Source organism: Paramisgurnus dabryanus, chromosome 10 (assembly GCF_030506205.2).
Source record: "Paramisgurnus dabryanus chromosome 10, PD_genome_1.1, whole genome shotgun sequence".
NCBI lineage: Eukaryota > Metazoa > Chordata > Actinopteri > Cypriniformes > Cobitidae > Paramisgurnus > Paramisgurnus dabryanus.
In genome coordinates this window covers 21,486,417-21,510,228 of record NC_133346.1, presented here as the reverse complement: position 1 = coordinate 21,510,228, position 23,812 = coordinate 21,486,417, and the positions used below count along the sequence as shown (strand labels likewise).

General features: G+C 39.2%; 2 protein-coding genes across 2 annotated transcripts; one reads left to right on the top strand and one right to left on the bottom strand.

The window, feature by feature from the left end:
- Positions 1–811: 811 nt before the first annotated feature.
- LOC135779577 (uncharacterized) lies at positions 812–15,970 on the bottom strand. Its single transcript, XM_065290344.2, has 3 exons — positions 15,810–15,970; positions 15,079–15,181; positions 812–5,007 (listed from the first exon to the last, which is right to left on the bottom strand). The coding sequence occupies exons 1-3, from the start codon at positions 15,900–15,902 to the stop codon at positions 3,578–3,580; spliced, it is 1,626 nt and encodes a 541-aa protein (XP_065146416.1). The 5' UTR covers positions 15,903–15,970; the 3' UTR covers positions 812–3,577.
- A 6,492-nt stretch (positions 15,971–22,462) lies between these two features.
- On the top strand, positions 22,463–23,721 carry inip (ints3 and nabp interacting protein). The gene is made up of 4 exons (XM_065290350.2): positions 22,463–22,637; positions 23,096–23,192; positions 23,282–23,372; positions 23,457–23,721. The coding sequence occupies exons 1-4, from the start codon at positions 22,613–22,615 to the stop codon at positions 23,550–23,552; spliced, it is 309 nt and encodes a 102-aa protein (XP_065146422.1). The 5' UTR covers positions 22,463–22,612; the 3' UTR covers positions 23,553–23,721.
- Positions 23,722–23,812: the final 91 nt, after the last annotated feature.

Below are 23,812 nucleotides of genomic sequence, written 5' to 3'. Positions count from 1 at the left end.
ACAACTTATATTATGCTGATTTATTTATTCTGCTATTATATATTATTACAAAAATGTGCTGTATGAGAAAGATACAGCTGCTGACTGTAAGGTTGAAGAGCCACATTACAGATTCCCATAGGATAAAAATCACAGACAACCTCTAGAGTTATTACAAGGTCACCATGTAATACTAATCTCTTGTGAAAAGGGCTTTTGGATTATCGAAAAAACAAACAAACAAGTGAACAACAAAAGTTTATGCACTTACACGTTTTGTCCAACAGGTGAGTCTTCACAGCTGACTTATGAGGCAATAACTTCGCTGCATAAAGAAAGTTCTAAGAAACACATTCGGACCGAATATGAAATACGTTCCCTTTTTTTTTCAAAAGTGTATCTGAGGCCTATGTGAGCAAGTCTGTGGTAATCATAAAAAACACATTGTTTTTGCATGAAAGCTGATTAGACAGCTGTCTAAACTTTAATATGTCAATATGTAGCATCTGGCATAGAATCATACTGTTTATTCCTTTTATATTGCATATTAAAATTAATTTAATACTTAATTACATAAAAATTGTGTACTTTTACTCTTCTTAAGTAAAAGTACAAAATTACTTTTTACTTAAGTAAATAAATATTAGATGTTTAATGTACTTAAATATTAAATATAAACCAAAAACTTGAAATTATGAAATGTAGTGATGTAAAATTATGATAATATGCTTTTGAATGTATGTTTTTCAAAGAAAACAGTGATAAAATACGAATATAAAAAAATTTACTTTTATGTATAAAGTAAAAATACTCACAAGGACATAAAGAAACACCATGTTTAATAAAATAATACACATTACATTAAATCACTTTTGATCTCATAAACACAGAACTTATTCAAACCACTTTATTTCCTAACCACTCAAAAAGGTATAACAAAAAGGATGTAGGCTCAGGAATCCACCCCTTCATATTGTATATTGTTTATTCAATATATTCATTTATAATGTTAAGGATTTATCACAAAACTAGACAATTACATGAAATACTGTGACTGGGGGAAAAGGTCTGATATTTCATGGCATCATTTCACAGCACGTGTATGCTTGTATAGAAACTTTTTTAACTGCATTGGCAATTACTTATTGATCGTAATCAGGTACAGACTTTAAACCAGCATAAGAAAAACATTTATGATAAACTTCATTGCATACATACATACAAACAATTAATTTAAGTCACATAACATCAGCGATAAGCAACTGCATGAAAATTTACTTCTGTCAATAAAATAAAATGTATGTAAGGAAATATATAAAAGTCATTCAAAAAAGAAAACATTCTTAAAATCCAAGTTTTCTAGAAGCTACCATGCACATTTAAGGCAATCTCTGAAAAACGGTACAAAACCCATCACTTCAGAAAGTACACTTTGGTACCTAAAGAGAGCATATTACAACCTCAGATATGCACATTGGTATTAAATATGTACATATCTTTATTTAAATGGTACATATTAGGACCTTCCTAAAGGGTACTGCCCAAGTGACAGCTTTTGTTATGCATCAACCTAAACTTTGACTATACATAACTTTTTGAAATAACTTGTTCCCATTGTGAACTGCATCAAAAGGGAACTAAGCATTGCATAAGTAGCTGATGCTATGGGAAAACTTCAGTTTTTTTTCCAATACTATTGGAAAATTGTCTGCCTATTGGTTTGTGTCTGTAAAAATCACAGACCAACGGTGTTCAACCCTTTCATTTCAGGCAGAGCCCTTGCCTATAGGTCCGAGTCAAACGCCATTCAGTACCTTTTTATCCTTCAGCGTGATCATTAAATTGTATGCGGCTGACAGCTAAGCAACTTCTGCCCTTCACACTATGGCAGTGCTGCAGTGCCAAACTCCTCCACGACATGGACGAGGCGGAGCCCATTCCAGGGTCATTTAGAGAATTACCCAGCGCAACAGACCTGGCTCTGCAAGCCACCAATGGCTCTTTTCCATTGCATAGTACCCCACGGGTCAAGTCGTGTCAGCTCACCTTACTTTGGCTTGGTTAGCTTTTCCATTGAATTTAGTACCATTTCAGAGAGGGAGGGATTATAGGTGTGTCGTTATATTTGCGCTGCCTACTGATGTGCATCGTTGGAATGCAGTGTTTCCTATACATTCATTCATTTGTCAGTCCGCCACAAAATCAAATTCGCGGTTGAATTTACTGTGTCCACCGGGCTTTAGAGCCCACTCAGGTAAGACTTCATCCTAGAGATATCCATAACGGGCATATGTGTGGCGGCGGCTGGTCGTATGTTTCCACCTTCATTGGATTTTATAGCTTTGATGTTTTTTCCCTCACCCTAGCAAAAATGCTAATTATACTGCAAAGCAATTGGCTTTGAAACCTCTAAGCTGACGCTACCGGGTTTACATGGGCCATATAAGTCCTCAGTCTCAGGTAATTGTGGCTCTCTGAGATAACAGGAACGAGCATTGAGTAGCTGGCAGTGCTATAATGTAAGTTTTTACTTAGAAATTCAGTCGTAATGCGGTAGTGGCTGCTGGTGACTGCTCTTCCGAGGGGCGCAAATTCAAAATATGTGTTCGGAGTGTCGTGTGTTGCTCGTGTTTTCAAAATATGCGCTTGTTTGTTATGTCGTGTTAACCATGTGCATCACGTGTTTTGTCAAAATAAGTGCTTTAATAAGCTTTAATCATAATCTCTGGTTATTGTATGGTTAGATTAATTATTTAACCTTATTTAAGTTATGTAATCGTACCATATGTGAGCTTTTAGAGTGATAGTCATAACCCCTGGTCATTATCTCTGCTGTAATTAAAGGCACAGTATGTAGGATTGTGGCCAAAACTGGTATTGCAATCACAAAACTTGTGGCTAAAACTGGTACTGCAATCACACAACTGGTGGCCAATACACAAAATGACAACATAAACATCAGTTGAGGGCTGCAACTCCATTTTTTAAATGACAATATCCTGACCAGACCACTGGTGTGAGTGATATAAGTATTTGAAATGAAAATGATTTCTTAATGTCTAGTGACATATCAGGGCCATTTTATGATTAATTGATAAACATTTCTTACATACTGTTCCTTTAAGTTGTTATATAGTCATATTATTTACTATGTCAGGTCAGACTATGCTAACATGAACCTCTGGTTATAGTTTGAGTTTTGTACTAAGTTGTATATGGGGCTACATGGGGACCTTTTAGCAAGAGATAGTGAAAGCGGCATTGTTGAATTGCTTTAGCCATAACCTCTGGTACGATCGAGTTTGTGTTCGAAACCCACAAAATGGCCAAAATGGCGTGGATCGATATGACATTGGTAAGTGAATGAACAAGCGCAATATCGGGTAAAGAGGTAAGGCAGAATAACCGAACATTTATCCAAGTTCAACAATTGTATTTATTTGATTCATAATTCCAAACAACGAGATTTTATCTTTTGGAGTCGGATAAAACTACCTAAATTATGTAACATTAAACGTCATCAGTAAGCACCAGAAAAGGACCCTTCGCCATGATGATTGGTTTTCCCCTTACAGTGTGAATTGTTGTGTGGTTATTTTTAGTCTGAAACGCTTTCCACACTTTCCATACATGTGTATGGATTCTGTTCGGTGTGAATTCTCATGTGGAGCTTTAGTTTATTTGTATCTGTGAAACTCTTTCCACACTGAACACATATGTATGGACGCTCTCCAGTGTGAATCCTCATGTGGACCGTTAGATTACTTTTGATCGTGAAACTCTTTCCACACTGAAGACATGGGTACGGTCGTTTTCCTGTGTGAATTGTCATGTGGTTATCAAGACTATTTTTTTGTCTGAAACTCTTTCCACACTGAACACATGTGTATGGACGCTCTCCGGTGTGAATTCTCATGTGGATTTTAAGATTACTTGGATCTGTGAAACTTTTTTCACACTGAGAACACGTGTGTAAGCGCTCTCCAGTATGAATTCTCATGTGGCCCTTTAGTTTACCTGTATCCGTGAAACTCTTTCCACACTGAACACATGTGTATGGACGCTCTCCGGTGTGAATTCTCATGTGGATCGTTAGATTATTTTTGTTTGTGAAACTCTTTTCACACTGAAGACATGGGTACGGTCGTTTTCCAGTGTGAATTGTCATGTGGTTGTCAAGACTACTTTTTTGTCTGAAACTCTTTCCACACTGAAGACATTGGTATGGACGCTCTCCGGTGTGAATTCTCATGTGGATTTTTAGATTACTTGGATCTGTGAAACTCTTTCCACACTGAGAACACGAGTGTGAGCGCTCTCCAGTGTGAATTCTCATGTGGGTTTCAAGACTATGTTTATGCATAAAACCCTTTCCACACTGAAGACATGGGTATGGACGCTCTCCGGTGTGAATTCTCATGTGGAGTTTAAGATTTTGTTTTTGTTTAAAACTCCTTCCACACTGAAGACATTGGTATGGAGTCTCTCCGGTGTGAATTCTCAAGTGGATTTCTAGATTACTTGGATCTGTGAAACTCTTTTCACACTGAGGACATGGGTGTAAGTGCTCGCCAGTGTGAATTCTCATGTGGGTTTTAAGACTTTGTTTATGAATAAAACTCTTTCCACACTGAAGACATGGGTATGGACGCTCTCCGGTGTGAATTTGTATGTGGACTTGAAGACTTTTTTTTTGTCTAAAACTCTTCTCACACTGAAGACATGTGTATAGGCGCTCTTCGGTGTGAATTCTTATGTGACGTCTAAGTTTTTCTCTTCTTCTGAAACTTTTCTCGCACTGAGGGCAGGTGAAAATCTTTTCTTCAGTATGGGTTATCATGTGCTTCACAAGACATTTGTTCCTTTGAAACCCCTTTCCACAATGAAGACAAGAAAAATATTTGCTGTCTTCTGTTTTTTGATTTCTTACTGGAAAAGTGTTGTTGATCTGCAAACAACCAGATTTTTCCACCATTATGGAATCATATGAAGATCCTGATGGTGATGTTTCTTCCGGTTCCATTTGATCTAAAAAAAAAAAAAAAGTATTTAGTCTTGATTTCACCGACAGGCTCACAAATATCAAATAAAGTCTCCAAATCCAAATATGAGATTATAGAGCATCAAAGTTTGATTGCACATTGATTTCCATCTTTGACATGATCCAGACCCACCAACCGTGGCATTTTTTTTGAGTAGCATCAGCCGAAGGACAAAACACTGGTTTTTAATATATAATTTAACACACACACCTCCTGGTAACTTTCAAGGTAACATGCGGCAATCACTGCGGAAATTATTCTGGGAATAAAATAGTTGCTGGTTTTTCCTGACTAGGAAAAAATACATTGGAGAGCAGTGGGGACACTTACACTTGTTTGGTTACCAACACTCTTCAAAATAACATTTTTTTTTGTTCCACACAGTAAAAAAACTAATAAAGGTTCGGACGGCCTGTTATGCAAATTATTATTGAATATTAATTTTGAGTAAACTATTCCTTTAAGACTCTATTTTCGAGTTCACACTGCTCAAAATTCAACCATATCTTTGACAGAACCACTTTTTACTGTGTGTCTTTCTTAAATTTATTTATTCTTCAAACAAAGATACTGCAATACACTATACTACAGCATGCCAAGCTAACACACAACGTCCTAGTTATGTAATTTATTGGTCATTTTTGGTAATTTCATGACTTACCAGCTGGCAACGTAACTGTTACGTCCTAGGGAGGCAATTTCATTACCACTACAGTACCAAATCACTACGTCGCCAGTACGGTATCCTAACGTCGCGAGATAACCAAGTACGTTCCAGTTACATAATACATTCGTACTATTTTGGTAATTGTAACTTACTGGCAACGTAACTGTTACATCCCAGGAGTTAATTTCATTACCATTACAATTATATAATGTAAACTTCTTTTACCAAGTGGGTCAGTTTAGTTCAAGATGTGAAACAGATAACACCAGGCAGACGGTTAGTGCTGCAAAACGTAAATTTTCTTTATTCTTCAAAAAGGTATGGGAAAGGGGAATATGGAAAAACTGCAACTCAGGTATCTCTTCTCTTTAGTTCCTTTTCTTGGCCTCGAATCACATCTGGAGGGAAGGCAAAAGAGATGTATAATTAGTCCAAGTGTTCAGACTACTCACGTCCTTTACTGGGTCTTTGTTCTTCAGTGCTGGGGTTGGTGAGCACTGCTTCAATGCTGGGCTGCACAACATGCCACATCCAACACACTCTCTTCTCTTTTCACCTTTCCTGTGTTCTCTCTTATGTGCCTGTTGATTGAGGCTAACTGCCTGCAGCTGACGCTCTCTGTCAGAGGGGAAACTGAGCACACCTGTGTTAGGGGAGCTATCCCTGGTCCTGAACCTCTCTGGGTGCCACTGATGGTGCTCTCCATGGTGCTGAAGGTGACAGGCTTCCTCGTGGCCCCCACATACCCCCTTTTCCAGCTCCAAGCTCCTGTTTGGAGCGTCGGCTCTGAGGCAATCATCCCTCCTGGACATGGCATCAGCATTTGCATGAGAATTCCCCGCCCGGTGTTCCACTGCAAAATTGAAGTCCTGTAACTGAAGAAACCAGCGAGTGATTCGTGCATTATTCCCTTTATTTTGTGACATCCATTTTAGTGGGGCGTGATCAGTTACTAAGACAAATTTTCGACCTAGCAGGTAATATCTCAGTTTTTCAACAGCCCATTTAACAGCGAGACACTCTTTTTCAATTGTGGCATAATTCATCTCATGAGGCAGTAGCTTACGGCTAATAAACATAACTGGGTGCTCCATACCTTCCTGCACTTGGGACAGCACAGCTCCTATCCCTACTTCTGAAGCATCGGTTTGCAGAACAAATGTTGTGTTGAAGTTTGGAGCTTGTAGGATAGGTTCATAACAGAGGGCTTGCTTTAGCTCAACAAAAGCCTGTTCTGCTTCATAGGTCCACTTTACCTGGTTTGGTAGGTATTTGCGGGTTAACTCGGTTAAGGGGGCTGCTTTCGTGGCAAAGCCAGGGATGAATGTTCGATAATATCCCACTAATCCGAGGAAGGTCCTTACCTGTTTCTTGGTCTGAGGTCGGGGCCAGGTGAGTATGGAACTGATCTTCCTAGATTGGGGTTTCACATTCCCTCTGCCAACAGTGTACCCTAGGTAGTGGGCCTCTTCTTGGGCCAGTGAACACTTACTCGGATTAGCTGTGAGAGCTGCTGAGCGTAGTTCTTGTAATACTGCCTCTAGATGGTGTAGGTGTTCTTCCCAACTCTTGCTGTGGACAACAATGTCATCTAGGTATGCGGCAGCATACTTTTGGTGGGGACGGAGGACTCTATCCATGAGTCTTTGAAATGTGGCCGGTGCCCCATGGACCCCAAAAGGAAGAACCCGGTACTGGAAGGTCCCTTCAGGAGTGGAGAAAGCGGTTTTTGGCTTGGCTTGGGGGGTTAGCGGTACTTGCCAGTATCCCTTGGTTAGGTCAAGTGTTGAAATGAATCGAGCAGGGCCCAACTGCTCGATCAGTTCATCTATCCTTGGCATAGGGTATGTGTCAAATTGAGAGATCTCGTTTAACTTTCTGTAGTCGTTGCAGAACCTTGTACTTCCATCGGGTTTTGGAACTAGGACGATGGGACTTGACCATGCACTTTGTGATTCCTCAATAACTCCTAGCTCCAGCATTTTCTTTACTTCACTGCGGATGGCTTCTCTTTTAGCTTCTGGAATTCTGTATGGCCGAAGTCTAACAATCTTCCCAGGGTCTGTAACTATATCATGGGCTATAAGTGAGGTCCGTCCAGGGAGATCTGAGAAGACATCACGGTTTCGCCATAAAAGCTCTCTTAACTCCTGCTTCTGTCTGGGGGAGAGTTGGTTCCCCATTCGTACTTCAGGAGTTATAGGGGAAAGGATGCTGGCGGTGAGGACATCATTTGGAGGGGCGATAGGTTCATGCCAAGGTTTCAAAAGGTTTACATGGTAGATTTGTTGGCCCTTCCTTCGGCCGATCTGTCGTACCCTGTAGTTGACTGGGCCCATCCGCTCCACAATTTCATAGGGTCCCAGCCACCTGGCCAGGAATTTGCATTCATTAGATGGGATTAAAACTAATACCTTCTCTCCGGGGTGAAATTCTCTAACCTGTGCCCCCCTATTGTATAACTTGGCCTGCTGTTCTTGGGCCTGTTGCATGTGTTCTCTTACGATTGGCCAGATCTTCCCCATTCTGTCGTGCATTTGTTCGACATGTTCAATGATGGTGCGATGTGGTGAAGGCTGCTGTTCCCAACTCTCCTTGGCTAGATCCAACATTCCTCTTGGTCGCCGGCCATAAAGGAGTTCAAAGGGTGAAAACCCGGTGGAACATTGTGGGACTTCACGAATAGAAAACAAGACATATGGCATTAGCTGATCCCAATTTTTCCCATCAACATCAATTACCTTTTTTAACATTTGTTTAAGAGTTTTGTTAAACCTCTCTACAAGCCCATCAGTCTGCGGGTGGTATATGGAGGTTTTAAGTTGTTTTACCTTCAGTTGTCGGCAGGTCTCTTTCATCACGGTAGACATGAAGCATGAACCTTGGTCAGTAAGGATCTCGTCTGCTATTCCCACCCAGCTAAAGAGTTGGACCAGTTCTCGGGCTACAGCCTTTGAGGTGGCTGACCGGAGAGGCACTGCTTCAGGGAATCGGGTGGCGTAGTCAAGGATGACCAGAATGTACCTGTGTCCCCGGTTGGACTTGGGCAGGGGTCCCACAATGTCCAGTGCAATCCTGCTAAAAGGTGTCTCAATGATTGGCAGGGGAATAAGGGGATTGCGGTATGTTACCTTGGGACTGTGAAGCTGACATTCAGCACAGTGACGACAATAATCTTCGACTGCCTTCTTTACCCCGGGCCAGTAGAATCGGGTGAGGACCCTCTCATAGGTCTTTTCTGCCCCCAAGTGGCCTCCCAACAGATGAGTGTGCGCTAAATATAACACCTTAGAGACATATGGCCTGGGTACCAACAACTGTTCCACAATTTCCTCCCTTCATTGTTCTACTCGATATAACAGTTTATTCTTTATCATAAAATGTGGATAAGTGAGCCCACTCACCCCATCTTGTAGTCGACCATCAATGACTTGTACATTCCCCCAGGCTTGGCTCAGTGATGGGTCCTGCAATTGAGCGGATCCGAATCGACCCAGTTTTCCTTGCTGTAGGATCTCTGCTGGGGGAAATTCAGAAAATACCTCATGGGATTCTATATCATCAACTAGTTGTACACCTTCGGGATCTTCTGAGGCAGCAGCAGTGGAGTCAGAATGGGTTTTCTCACCTTCATCTTTATTGAGGGGTTCCTCAGGGCTGGTTGCTTCTGCATCTGTTATCTCTTCGGTGGTTAGAGGACACCGGTGGGTGGACAGACGATCTCTTCGTCTACGTCGGGTTGGTCTCTTCCTCTCTGCATCTTGGCCTGTCCAGTAGGCAGAGAAGGCTTGACAGTCTCGGCCGACCAGAACAGGGACTGGTAGGTGATCCACAACACCTGCTTGTAGTTGAAACTGCCCACGGGGTGTGACCATGCTTACTTCTGCGGTTTGGTAGTTCCTGGAGTCTCCATGAATGCAGGAGACAGTGATTTCTCGTCCCCTGGTAGGGCCTGCATACTCTGGTCGGATCAGTGTTACCATACTCCCAGAGTCTATAAGGGCTTCTGTGTCGTGGCCCCCAATCTTGACAGGGATCTTAGGGGCAGCCGCCCCCTCATGGGCCCAACAGGTGGTAAGAAAATGGCATGGAAGTCTTGATGACTCTGAGGCACTGGCTGTGGGCATGAGTTCCTCTCGGCCTGGGCATTCCCGTGCAAGGTGTCCCTCCCTCCCACATGTGAAGCATCGGAAGGGAACCGGATTTCGCAGAGGTTTCCCATCTTTCCAATTTCCTTGAGCCCTTAAGGGTTTTGCTTGGGTGACTTCAGGGTACGTTTTAGGTGGTTCTCGCTCCTGCCTCAATTTCCACGTGGGGGTTTTGTTTCCTTCAGGCTTTAACAAGCTCACTGTCACCTGGTGGTTTTCTATGAGTGCAATTAAGGTATCAACATTTTGTGGTCCTTGCTGAGCCACATACTTTTTGGCATCTGCAGGGAGGCCCCGTATACATCGATCAATCACTACTCTTTCTACAGCAGGCGGTCCATCCCCTTCCTCTAGCCAGCTTCTCACCATGCGGGTTAACGAGGTTACTTGGGCCCGTGCTGGAAGTGTTGCATGGTATTCCCAGCTATGGATGCGCTGGGCCTTGGCAGGCAGGCTGAGCCCATACTGGGCCAGGATTGCTCTCTTGACGACATCATAATTAGTTGCTTCATGAATGGTAAGGTCTCGGCAAGCCTTCTGAGCTTCACCGGTTAGCAGAGGAAGTATCAAGTTTGCCCAGTCTGCCCTTGGCCATCTCTCCCTTTGGGCTGTCTTTTCAAAGATATCCAGGTAGGTTTCAACATCATCTTCTCTAGTCATTTTAGTCAGATAATCCTGGGGTTTCCTACCCTGTGTCTCCGTCCTGCGGCATAGCTCGGTGACTGCTGCATTCAGAGTGGTTTGAGCCTGCAAAATGGCTGTCAGAGCCTCCTCCATTTTTCTTTGCACTGTCTGATCTGTTTGCGAGGTTCAAATCATGCCCGCATTCTCCACCATATGTAAACTTCTTTTACCAAGTGGGTCAGTTTAGTTCAAGATGTGAAACAGATAACACCAGACAGACGGTTAGTGCTGCAAAACGTAAATTTTCTTTATTCTTCAAAAAGGTATGGGAAAGGGGAATATGGAAAAACTGCAACTCAGGTATCTCTTCTCTTTAGTTCCTTTTCTTGGCCTCGAATCACATCTGGAGGGAAGGCAAAAGAGATGTATAATTAGTCCAAGTGTTCAGACTACTCACGTCCTTTACTGGGTCTTTGTTCTTCAGTGCTGGGGTTGGTGAGCACTGCTTCAATGCTGGGCTGCACAACATGCCACATCCAACACACTCTCTTCTCTTTTCACCTTTCCTGTGTTCTCTCTTATGTGCCTGTTGATTGAGGCTAACTGCCTGCAGCTGACGCTCTCTGTCAGAGGGGAAACTGAGCACACCTGTGTTAGGGGAGCTATCCCTGGTCCTGAACCTCTCTGGGTGCCACTGATGGTGCTCTCCATGGTGCTGAAGGTGACAGGCTTCCTCGTGGCCCCCACAATAAACACAGCATGGCGTCTGACAGGAAAGGTCACTTCTCTGAAATGGGACCCAAACACTAAACTCACCATTACAAAACTTTTAATCCATTACTTTGTCACAATGTGTTAACAGACTTTGTTATTGATAGGCCATACGACTTGTCAATCATCCCGGCTTTCTATTTGGGGGATGAAGCCTGTGCTATGTTTGGACATATTTTCCTTTTTTGTTGCTTGTTTTAAGTACTATTCACAGCAGATGCGTCAACAGGTTTTTGCGTAGTTTAAAGTGACAAATCGTACCAGCGTACTTTGAGGTCAAAATGGTACACGCTAAGCAAAATGCGTACAGGTTGGCAGGTCTGCATGATCGTACCCATTTATTTTAAAAGTTGTTTCTGTTATTATTAGGTTCTCAAAACCATATTCCCTTCCGTGCTTTCATGAACGCGCCCAACCCCCACCCCCAAATCCTTTTTGTCGTTTATTGGCTGGAATACTTTGTTTTGTTTTGTGATGCTAGGTTTGGCCACTTGTTGATATTGCCGTTTGTGAAGCCTGGGCTGTCTACAGAGATCGTGTTTTTTTACAGTTTGATCAGCGGACAGGCAGCAAGCAGATAGTGAGGAGATGTTTCAGGTATGTAACAAAAAATGTTTTATGGTCTAAAACCCTTCAATTCGCTTAGAGCGCCTTTAAGTTTTCAAGATAAAGAGGACATTTTTGAACACCAAAATAAGTTTTCTAAAATTAAAAACGCAGAAATTCAGATGGGTCAGAGTTCAAGCTTCCGGGTTGCACAGAGAAGATCAGTAGATCTTGGAAGTGTCAAACGGACAACTACGCAGACTATTTAAGCTAACTAACTAAGCTAATATCCTTTGACTTTGATACCCTTCTGCTATCGCCTCAGTAAAATTAAATGAATTTTAAATTTATTTTAACTCTTTCCCCGCCATTGACGAGATATCTCGTCAATTAAGAGAAAACGCTTCCCCGCCAATGACGAGATTTTGCGTCTTTCCGCAATACCGCTATTATCCACCAGGTGGCGCCCTTCCGCAACTTTTTAAAACCGGAAGTATTGCCCTATGGGAAGCTGCTGCATGTCCGTGTCTGTTTTAAAGATCGCTCTGAATGGGATCTCTATGAAAAGTCCGTCATAAAAATGGAATTATATCTGCTTTTTGCTCAAAATATGGTGTTTTTGCAAAAACCTACCCATATTCAAAAGCTGATTGCAAAAGAACCACTAAAGGTAGGATGAAACGGTTTTTTTTGTTTGAAAGCAGAGGGTCTGTTCTTTCATTTGGTATATTATATATTTAAAGAAGAACATTTTCTGGAAGGCATTAAACTTTGGTGAAAATCATGAAAAACGCTGGCGCTGGCTGGCAACTTTTTTTTAAACGCTGGCGGTGAAAGAGTTAACAACCGTAAGCATTTTAATATTATTCTAAGAGAACAAATGCGTTTGTGTTTTTCCCTATATTTCTATTTTTAAAAAAAGGGTGGGTCTTGAGATTACCTGTTGGGTTAAAAAGGGTTTGGAAACCCCTGATATACCATAAACAAGCAAGATTTATCAGGTATGCAGGGGAAAAATATGGAAAATAGCTTTTTTTTAACTTAACACTCATGTAAATGACAGAAGTGTCTATGTGATAACGGAAAATTAAGAGTTGTTGAAACAGCATTTTCTGTTCCCAGTTTGACAGTTTCACTTGCCATTTTTACATTTCACACTAAAACTGTGTAAAAAAGACAATAACAACATTTTAAAGGGCACCTAACATGTAAAAACCACTTTTACAAGGTGTTTGTAGGATGGTTGTGTTTACATTTATGTCCAATGAAAAAATTATCCACCCTCTCCTTCTTTTGTAATCTCACTTAAACCAAAGCAGTCTTATTAGACGTGCCATTTGGGTTCTCTTATCAATGTTACATCACACTTGATAAAGCCCGCCCACGACCAATGACTGACAGTCCCGCATCACCATATTTTACCCCCTCAGTGAGTTGTCCGCTGTCCACCATATCTCAATAGTGAGATACTATTGTCTCAGACTGTATTCACAGAAATCAGATCTATTTTTAACCAAAAGCGCTCACTGTCTTTTGGTACCCAGGTGAAAAAGTAGTACACTTCCATAGTGTCCTTAAAGTGCTTTATTTTCACACAATAATTTTGTACTTAATATACTTAAAATTTATCTTTAGTACTTCTTAAAATGTTCTTAAGATTACCTAAGTGTACTTCACTGTGCTATTTTGAGACACCATGAATATGAACTAAAATGCACTTTTAACATACTCTCAATCTCTGTTTTAAAAAAATTATTTAGTTTACACTTGTATTAAACTTGAACTCAACTTTCATACAAAGATGGGTTCAAGTTTACAACAAGTGGTACCTAAATAATTTTTTTAAAAACATTTTTAGCACATTTTAGCTCTATTCCAACAAGATGACCATCTCAGAAATGGCCCCAAGGCAGTTTAATTTTGAGACCCCTGCAATAGAGTACATTTCATTGTTAATCATTAACAAATGGACCATTAACATTAATTGGATAGTAAATTAGTTAGATAGTTAAGTTTATTTTAAAGACTTGAAAAACTTAAATATTTCCTAAAGTGTGATAGGCCTATTTATTTCTGTTATAGCATCAGACAGAAGCTGAGGAGAATACATCTGCTATGACCTTGTAATCATGTTAAAAATGTGAAAGTGAAAAAGATTCTGCCTTCTTATATGTCGTCTTATAATAAAATAATAATAAATAAAGTTTAAGGTCTTAATGCTATGGCAGATTCCCCCCATGGTACCAATTGTATTGAAGACAATATATTTTTGCAGGTATAGTAGCGAAGTTAGAAACTCCAGTATCGTGAAAACACTACTTCACACAGTATTAAAGGGCACCTGTTTCATTGCTAAAAAAAACGTTATTTTGTGTATTTGGTATAATACAAAGTGTTTGTGTGGTTTATGGTTAAAAAAAACCCACATTATTTTCCACATACCATACATTTTTGTAGCTCCAGATATCCCTGCCTTCCTGAAATGCAATGATTTTGTACAAAACTCATTAACCTGAAAAGCGCTGTGTGCCTGATTGGCCAGCTAATCTGTACATTGTGATTGGTCTGAATACCTCTGACGTCAGCCAGAAATTTGACGCTCATTACCATGTTTGAAAGATTAGCTCATAATGCAATGCTGACAGAAGTTAAATGAATGAATAAAAAAGCTTTAGTTCGAACATGTAAAAACACACACACACACACACACACACACACACACACACACACACACACACACACACACACACACACACACACACACACACACACACACGTTGGTGTATGTGGTTTACGGGGACCATAGACGCAATGCATTTTATACAGTCCAAACTGTTATATTCTATTCCCCTTACCTACCCCAGTCCCTAACCCCAATGTCACAAAAACCTGTTGCCAGTCTTTAATCTATGAAAAACTACCATTTAGTATGTTTTTTTTAGCTTTTCCGTTTATGGGGACACTGTCTTATAATAAACATGTCATTATACACTATTCATGTCCTCGTAAACCACATAGACCAACCCACACACACGCACGCACGCACGCACGCACACACACACACAAACAACAACAACAAAACAATCATAATAATAATATTTTTTGTTTTTAAAACAATTTTAACTAATACATGTCCAAAAAGGACATGATGTATGGAATGTATGTATTTGGTGTATGGAATTCAATCCTACCCCTTCTCTACTACTTTTTAATAATTAATTAACCAATTAACCGGTTGGCTGAACATATTAATCTATTTGTTTCCACACACCAAAAAATAATAATAATAATAATAACTTACAGGCTGATTCCGAAGCAGGAGGAATTATGATAATGTCAGTCTTGTCCATGTCATCCGGCTCAGGAAGTAAACTGTTGCCTACAATCCGTGTGTTTGTTGTAGTCTGAGAAAAGAGATTTACGTTGGAAACAATAATGTGTGTCATCGATTACTTTGTGGTTTGTATCTTTTGCATATCGTTAACATGTATCAACACACTTACACACCAAAGAACATGTAAAATCATGAATCGGAGGATAGGTGCTCTTTAAACACTGCGCTTCTTTCATACTTCTTGAAAACAGTGTAGGATCTCTTGACCGAAATCTGACGTAAACGATGTCCGCATTTTATTTGTTACTTTTGTGGACTAAAGCTACCTTTTCGACAATTTTTTTTTTACCATAATGACATTTGTAACATAACATTTAATACAAATGGTAATTAAACTAACAAAACATGATTACTAGACCTTACTTACTATAATAACATAATGGTCAATTATCTTAATGTTTAACACAGTAAAAGTAAACGTTTAGAAGCTCGTGCGTTCGATTGCGTGGATCGGTCGATTGAACCGCTTGTCCTTTTACCAATTCTTTGACTAAACTTCAAAACTCAATAGCGCAGAAAAGACAGGGAGGGAGCTCTTTAAATACCGGTGTCTTTCCAAAGGTAAATTTGACAGCGTTATATTCCGAGTAAGGCATCCCATCACTAACCCATCATTAACATTCCTACAGTGCACTAACCTGTTTTAAAAGATATCCTGATATGCAGCAGTTCTTTTGACCAAAACAGAGATCCTGATATACAGCAGTTACCTTGACCTCCTCCTTCTGCATGTCCAGTTTCTAGCTTCTTCTTCTTCTTGTAGTATTTAATGGCGGTTGACAAGGCAAGTTATTGTGTATTACCGCCACCAACTGGACTAGAGTATAGAGCATTACAAAGAAAGGAATACCGTATTGCCATTTGCGCAGAGCCAGGGGCGTCGGACGGGGGGTAAAAGTCTCACTGTAGTCAAAAATCAGTTAAACTCATAATAGCATATGTAAAAGTTTTACCTGTCAGTCACAGTAATGTTTTATGCTTTAAACCCTACACGCTTGCCTTATTTAGTATATGCAGTATAGTATTTTTTAATTAGCCCACACCTTTTTTAATTAGTCCACACCTCTACTCAATCACAGTTATTGGATCATAGATATAAATATGCAAATTAGTCCAAGTCCCACTTTTCCCAGTAGCGCCTCACTGCAGAACACGACATCCAGGGGGCGGGGTTGGATTTAGATCCAGGGGCGGAGCTGGATCCCGATGATGGCCTACTATGAGTAATCTTACCACATGCAGTTTAAGACCTATTAATGGATACAGTATAAATATGCATAATTAGTAAAATATATAGGCTATGGCATGTTATTTAGAAATTAATAAACTGAATGTTTATCTTGTATGGACGTTGAACTTGTTTTAACGAGTCTTTGCTTACAGCCATTAGGAAACAGGTTTCCCTCGTAGATGGTTTACTTTTTTTATTTGCTAATAAAAGATATCAAATAAATTTGTTTCTATATTTACTCGTATAGGAATAGCTGTGTTATAAGTGGGATAATGTAAAAATAAATCCCTTCAATGATATCAAACTGTCGGGAACGTGTTCGTACCTCTCCTTACACCTATGTGATACTTTCTAAATTATGAATCTCACTCAACTATATTATTAATCAAACGTACACTTAAATTGATAAGAGCAAACGTTGGCGACCACAGGTTGCAACTAATTGCGGGCTGCAAAAACGCAAATATACTGGTTCATTTGGCGGAACAAAGTATATAAAATGGGAGGAGTTGGATCTAGATCCAACCCCGCCCCCTGGATTTTGTGTTCCGCAGTGAGGACCATCTCCACTTTTTCGCCTTATCTGTCATGTCAATATATTCTGTGCTATAACTCATAAGCTCATATGGACACGAAGAATCCATGTACTTTAGTGGAGTGGACAGAAGACGTTAGCAGATGGCCAAATATAAAGTGGCCAGATACATATATACGTATTTTATATTAGTGCAACCAAACGCAACAACCAGATGTTTTGATGCTGGGAAACCGTTTTAATAAACATTCTGAGTTAGTAAAACGTTAGAACCACTGGGGAACATCACCACTTCCGTTGCCAAAATGCGCGTGCAGGCTATTTGATCACGTGAGTTGTAAAAGGGTCTATAGGAAGATCCAAATGGATCATTCAACAAATAGGAAATTGTGTAAGTTGAGGGAGTTTGTAATTTCATTTATCTGAAGGATTTTGTGAGATTCTGGCCAACTTGTAGAACCTTTACTGCATTGTCAACACAAGGAAGACACAGTCTTAATAAAATAAAGTTTATTTACAAAAGATAAACAAGAACAACTAAAAACACTCCAAAATAACACTAAACCTTGATAACATTGTTAAGGTTCTGTTCAACATTTGAGTATCAGTTATGCAATATAAGATAAACAGACACTGAGAACACACTAATGATGGTTTTGTGTCCATTTTGTCATTGAAAGAATATAAGGATTTGCACTTTGTTTTAGCCACTAACACTTCTGCATGGCTATGCTGTTTCTCAAAAAATTTACGATCGCACTGGCTTAAGGTCCATTCACATTATAACAATATCTATATTATCATTCAAACCACCAAACACCCGAGAAACTTTTATGTAATATCGTTCCTTTCATTATAGTTGTGGTGTGAACTCCGCCATTTTATTTATAACTTTTTATAGTTATCGTTATAATGTGAATGGCCCTTTAGGATGAGACTGATGGGCGATTGGATGGATGAAAATTAGAAATGCTGGGGACCAATCAAAACGTCCTCTTCTTCTCAGTTTTGGTACTGAGCAGTAGGTGTCTGGCAGTTGTTCTTGCAGCCTTCTCTGATGAAACTGGGCATTTGATTTTGTTAATCCACAAAATCCATTTCCAATGTAGCAAGCTCTTCTCCAACAACTGATTGTTATTTGCTGTTCACCACAGTGTGAATTTTCATGTGGTTCTCAAGATTAACTTTTTGTCTGAAACTCTTTCTGCACTGAAGACATGGGAATGGATTCTCTCCAGTGTGAATTCTTATGTGAACCCTTAGATTACTTTTGTGTCTGAAACTCTTTCCACATTGAAGACATGGATATGGGCACTCTCTGGTGTGAATTCTCATGTGGACCTCAATACTACTTTTGTGTTTGAAACTCTTTCCACACTGAAGACATGGGTATGAGCGTTCTCCGGTGTGAGTTAACATGTGGCTTTTAAGACTATGTTTGTGTTTGAAACTCTTTCCACACTGATGACATGTGTATGGATTCTCTCCAGTGTGAATTCTCATGTGGCCCTTTAGATTAGTATTGTTTGTGTAACTCTTTTCACACTGAGGACATGTGTATGGGCGCTCTCCACTGTGAACTCTCATGTGGACCCTAAGATTATTTGTGTTTGTGAAATTCTTTTCACACTGAGGACATGTGTACGGACGCTCTCCGGTGTGAATTCTTATGTGATCTCGAAGTTTTTCTTTCCTTTTGTAACTTTTTTCACACTGAGGGCAGGTGAAACGCTTTTCTTCAGTGTGGATTTTTATGTGTTTCTGCAGATATGCATGACATTTAAACTCTTTTCCACATTGATGGCAAATAAAAGATTTGCAGGATTCTGTTATTTGCTTCATTTCAGGGAAAGAAGGGTTTTTCATCAGCAAACAAGCATATTTTTCTTCCATTATGGAATTGCATGAAGATCCTGATGTTGATGATTCTTCCAGATCTATTTTATCTAAAACAAACAAACAAACAAATAGAGTAAGTGTACCAAATATCTAAGTTTATATGTTTTTCAATTAAAGTTCTACTTATAATTAAATCAATCAAAATGTTAGTTTTAAAATCTGTATGCGTTGCATGCATGTCTGCTTATGATCAAACAAAATGTTTATTTATGTATGTATAGGATATAGTTTATATTTAATTTCCAAAATAATTCCAGTAAATTCCCATAAATAAGTTTCCAATTTGGAATATTTCCCAAATTCCCCAGATTAAAGGGATAGTTAACTTTAAAATGAAAATTCTGTCATCATTTACTCATCATTATGTTGTTTTAAACCTGTATGAATTTGGAAACAAACTCGTGGGTTCGACAGTGTGGATCGATCCAACCTCTTGCCCTTCGGCCAATTCAATATCGTTGACTAAACAGATTTACTAAATAGCGCAAAAACACAGGGAGCTAAGTTTTTAAGGTGTATTTCCAGAAGTAAATCAACGTTATATTCAGAAAAAGGCATCCCATAACATTAACATCCCTACAGTTCACTAACCTGTCCCAGCAGTGCTCTTGAACTCCTTTTTCATTTCTGATGACGTTATCAAGATTTATGCGTGTCCAATTTTTAGCAGTAAAATACTACTTAATGACTTTAAATCCAATGTCCCAAAGCAGCTTCAAAACACAGCGTCTTCTTCAGTATAATGGCGGTTGGTAAACCAACTAAAAGGTGCGTAGCCGACACCTACTGGAAAGGAGTATGGAGCGCGTAATCTTCTTCTTCTATTGTCTTTATTTGGCTGATAGCAAACCAACGTTTGGTGCATTTACCGCCACCAACTGGACCGGAGTGTAAAGCACTAGTAGGCATATGAAATATGCATTTAAATTCTATCAAATATTCCTATTTCTTTTATATATTTTATAATACGTTGTTTTGCATGTTCTTTCAAAAGAACTGTCAAATTGAATGATTCAACACCCATGTTTTTAACATCGTTTATGAGTTTTGTAAATGTGCAAATGTTTCCCCAAACAAGCTGATGTAGCTTTGCAAATTGTCGATGAAATAGCTTTTGTAGGTGTGATGGACGGTAAACCTGAAAACCACTAGGTGCTGGTTTAGCTGGTGCTAATGCTGGTGCTGATGCTGGTTTAGCTGGTGTTCACTAGCAAACCACCAAAACACAACATATGCTGGTCTTCCTGGTATGCTGTTTTTTTTCAGCAGGGGGGCAAGCTAATAAAACTCAAACTTACATTTAAAGATAAATAATGTAAATGAAAAAGTACTATTTGTTCATATACAAAGAACAATACATTTATACATAATATCAATGTATTTACCAAAGAAATGGCTAAAATCTGCGGAAATGTGTTGAGTGAGGTATACAGAGACATTGACCCGGCCCTTACCCTAATAGAATCTGGACCTTTTTTTATAGACCCCAACACATACACAACCCAGGGCTGCGTTCAGCCCCGACAAAACGTTGCACAACGTTTATTAAACAGAAACGGTGATGCATTGAACACCCTGTTGTGATGACGCAAGAGTTGCGACTACGGTAGCTGAGAGGCCATTCTTTGTGTTCTTTTTTAAATGTTTCTAAAGCCTGATGAAATCGTTAAAAATGTGTGTTAAATACTGTAAAATACCCTCGATGTTACAGTCACTGACCTTGCCATCCAGAATGAAAGACAACATTCCAACTTGAACCCATTGAGCGAGCTGTCTCTTTACTATCGCGTGGTTTTATACATCTTGCCGCTGATTGGACCGATATTTCTGACACACCCACAAAACAAGAGAAAACGCTTCTAAAACCTGTTGCATTCCGTTGCACACCGTTTCCAGGAAACATGTTGTTCAACCCGGAAACCGTAGCAAAACGTTGCGCACTGGTGTGAGATTGAACGTGCCCCAGGCAACGATGGCGGTTAGTAGACATGCCCCTTACTGCTGATTGGCTAAGTGTGTTTTGGTATTCGACCCGACTCCCTTTTCCAAAGTGTTTCTCAAAAATCATGCACCCCGCCTTTAAACACAGCTGAAGGAGCAAATCAAGGTATACACGGTTGCTTGATAACTACAGACAGGTGTGTTGGAGCTGGTTTGAAACTGAAGTCTGCAGGACGGTAGTTTACCGAGAACAGGGTTGGAGACACCTGCCTTAAATAATGGACGATGCAGAGATAACACGGTCGATTCAACAGCTTCAACTTTCCTAATACAATATTAGGAAAATATTTAAATACACTACTTACTAAATAGCGCAGAAAATACATGGAGCCTTTTTAAAGTGTCATAATAACAGAAGTAAATCGGACAGCGATCTATTCATTCCTACGGTGCACTAACCTGTTTTAAAGAAGATCCTGATATGCAGCAGTCCTCTTGACCACCTTCTCCATTTCTGATACCCAGATTTATGCGTGTATTTTAATCCGTCAACCTGGTTATTGCACTTCAGTGTTGCTTTTAACTTCAACTTTCTCGAGCAGTATCAACACTCAATTTCAAAGCACGTGCTTCTTGAAACCTCTAAACATTTATCAATCTTTATCAATCGGATCAAACTTGCCAAGTCACGTGATTTTACGTCATTACGGTTTGAAAAAACGATGGTTCAGCAATAGAGGGAGTTGATCACAAGTAAATCCATTAACCAATGTCTAATATGGTTAGGTGAACTCCGGTCAGTTTATTATGCAAGTTTATAATACATTCATCCTTCTGACTGTTTTAACAATTTGCCTAATTTTTGTGACACATTTAATGACAAACATGTACATAATTAAAAGGGGGGTAAGGTATTAATGATCTGTTTGCACTAAATAAAACTAAATAAGACACAGATAAACTTTTACTTAATGGCTTTAGGTTAAGTTAAGTTAAATAAAATTAATTTTCCCTAAGAAAACATATTTTTAGAATAATCTTGCAATTATTGTGTAAAATGTTTGGACTGAGATCTTCTTGATTTTACAACGTTTCCACCAGCAGATGGCGCAAAGAGGCACGCATTGTGAGGTTGCATTTTAAGGCCATATCAAGACTTATTCCAGAATATTAACAATTATAAAGTGGACTATCATTCGTAGTTAATCGTAAATTGTTGAAATATGCTTATGATTTGAGAATTGAATGCTGAGTTAACTTAAATAAACCAGGCTTGATGACGTATGCAGCCTGCAAATGCGACCTCCGGAGGCTGCAGCCTTCGGATTGAGAAACGGCCTTTGAATTGGGACACAGCTAGTGAACCATTTTTTGAAGCAATGGTTCAATTGATTCAAAGCTTCGAAAACACACTAGCTTCTTCTAACGTTTCGTGGCGGCTGGTAAACCAAATTCTGGTGGATTACCGCTACAGAACTGGAGTGTGGGCAAGAAAATATTTAACTAAATTATGCCGTCTATCCCTAAAAAAATCTACCAGAAAACTAGTTATTATGCTTTTAAGTTTAGTTTCATAATAAAGTTAAGAAGTCACGTCATGATTTTTCATGATTGCAAAGAAAGCGTTTAAAACCTGGTGTAAGCTCCCGACTTTAGTGGGCGCTGTTAACATTAATATAGTCTGTAAACGCCCATTGCGCCCACAACGAAGAAGACAGCGGAGATACTTGTGTTTACTCGCGCCATGGAGGATTTATAAATTCAATTAAATTTTTTCCTAGTGTTTTGTGTATAGTTAGTGCTATTTATTCTGCAGGTTTAGAACACGCGTTAAAATGGCCTCAAATCCTCCCGGACAAGGTAAATATTGTTACATATGGACATGTTCTCATTTAAAACTTATGGTGTGTTTTGTACAGTTAAATATTTAATTTATTATTCCCTCAGTATAACAGCAACGCAACAAACATCTAAATTCAATTACATATAAGATCAGTTACTAAATATGCATTTCTAATACTGTGGTATACTTAAACCTTTACTATAGTAAATTGGTATATTGCGGTATACTTTTTATTGTATTGGCTATATTTTGTTAACGTAGAAGTAGTAAAGTCTAGTAGCAAATATACAATACTACAATGTATTACAGTTTACTATAGTAAATACGAAACTATACCACAGTAATTGTCATGCAAGGATTTGTGTTATGACGTCATTGATTACTTTTGATTAAATTCAGAGAATGATAACATTGGTTGCCATAGTAAGAGCAAACATCATTAGGCATATATGTAAATTTGAGCTTTCATTTATAGGATTTCAGGACAAAAACAGGGCTGCTATTCTAGCTGAGTTGAATAAAGAGAAGAGACGTCTGATACAGAGTCAGTCTATGAATAACCCTGGAGCAAGGTATCAGACATTAAATCAATAATGCATTTTAGGTCATAATGTATGCAGTGTAATAAATACACCTGCTGTACCCTCTTTATTTTTCCCAGCATTCCACTCTCTAGACCAGCTGTAAAACAAGAGTTTAGGGACCAGGCTGAACAGCAGCATATTGCAGCACAGCAAAAAGCAGCTTTACAGGTACCAAAAGCATCCTGTTTTGAGTTTAAGTATTCACCTTTTAATGGATAAAATCATAGCGTTTATCTCTTGTTGTGTTTTCAGCATGCACATGCACACTCGTCCGGATTCTTCATCACTCAAGATTCGTCATTTGGTAATCTTATACTACCTGTGTTGCCAAGACTTGACCAGGAGTAAATGAACAGATGCACAGACTGCATCACTGTGAAGCCACAGTTTTGATTTACCTTTGTCTTGAATGTAAATGTGGTAGATTACATTTTTTTTTGTGAATGCAAAAGTCAGACCTTTCTTAAATTGTTGTCAATATTTTTTAGTGATTATATATAAAGTGGAGTGAACTTAACCACCGTTCTGTTGCGCTTTTATTTATATGTGATTAATATATACTTTATCGTAAATGGGTATTAAGCATATTAGGTGTTTCACTATAAACA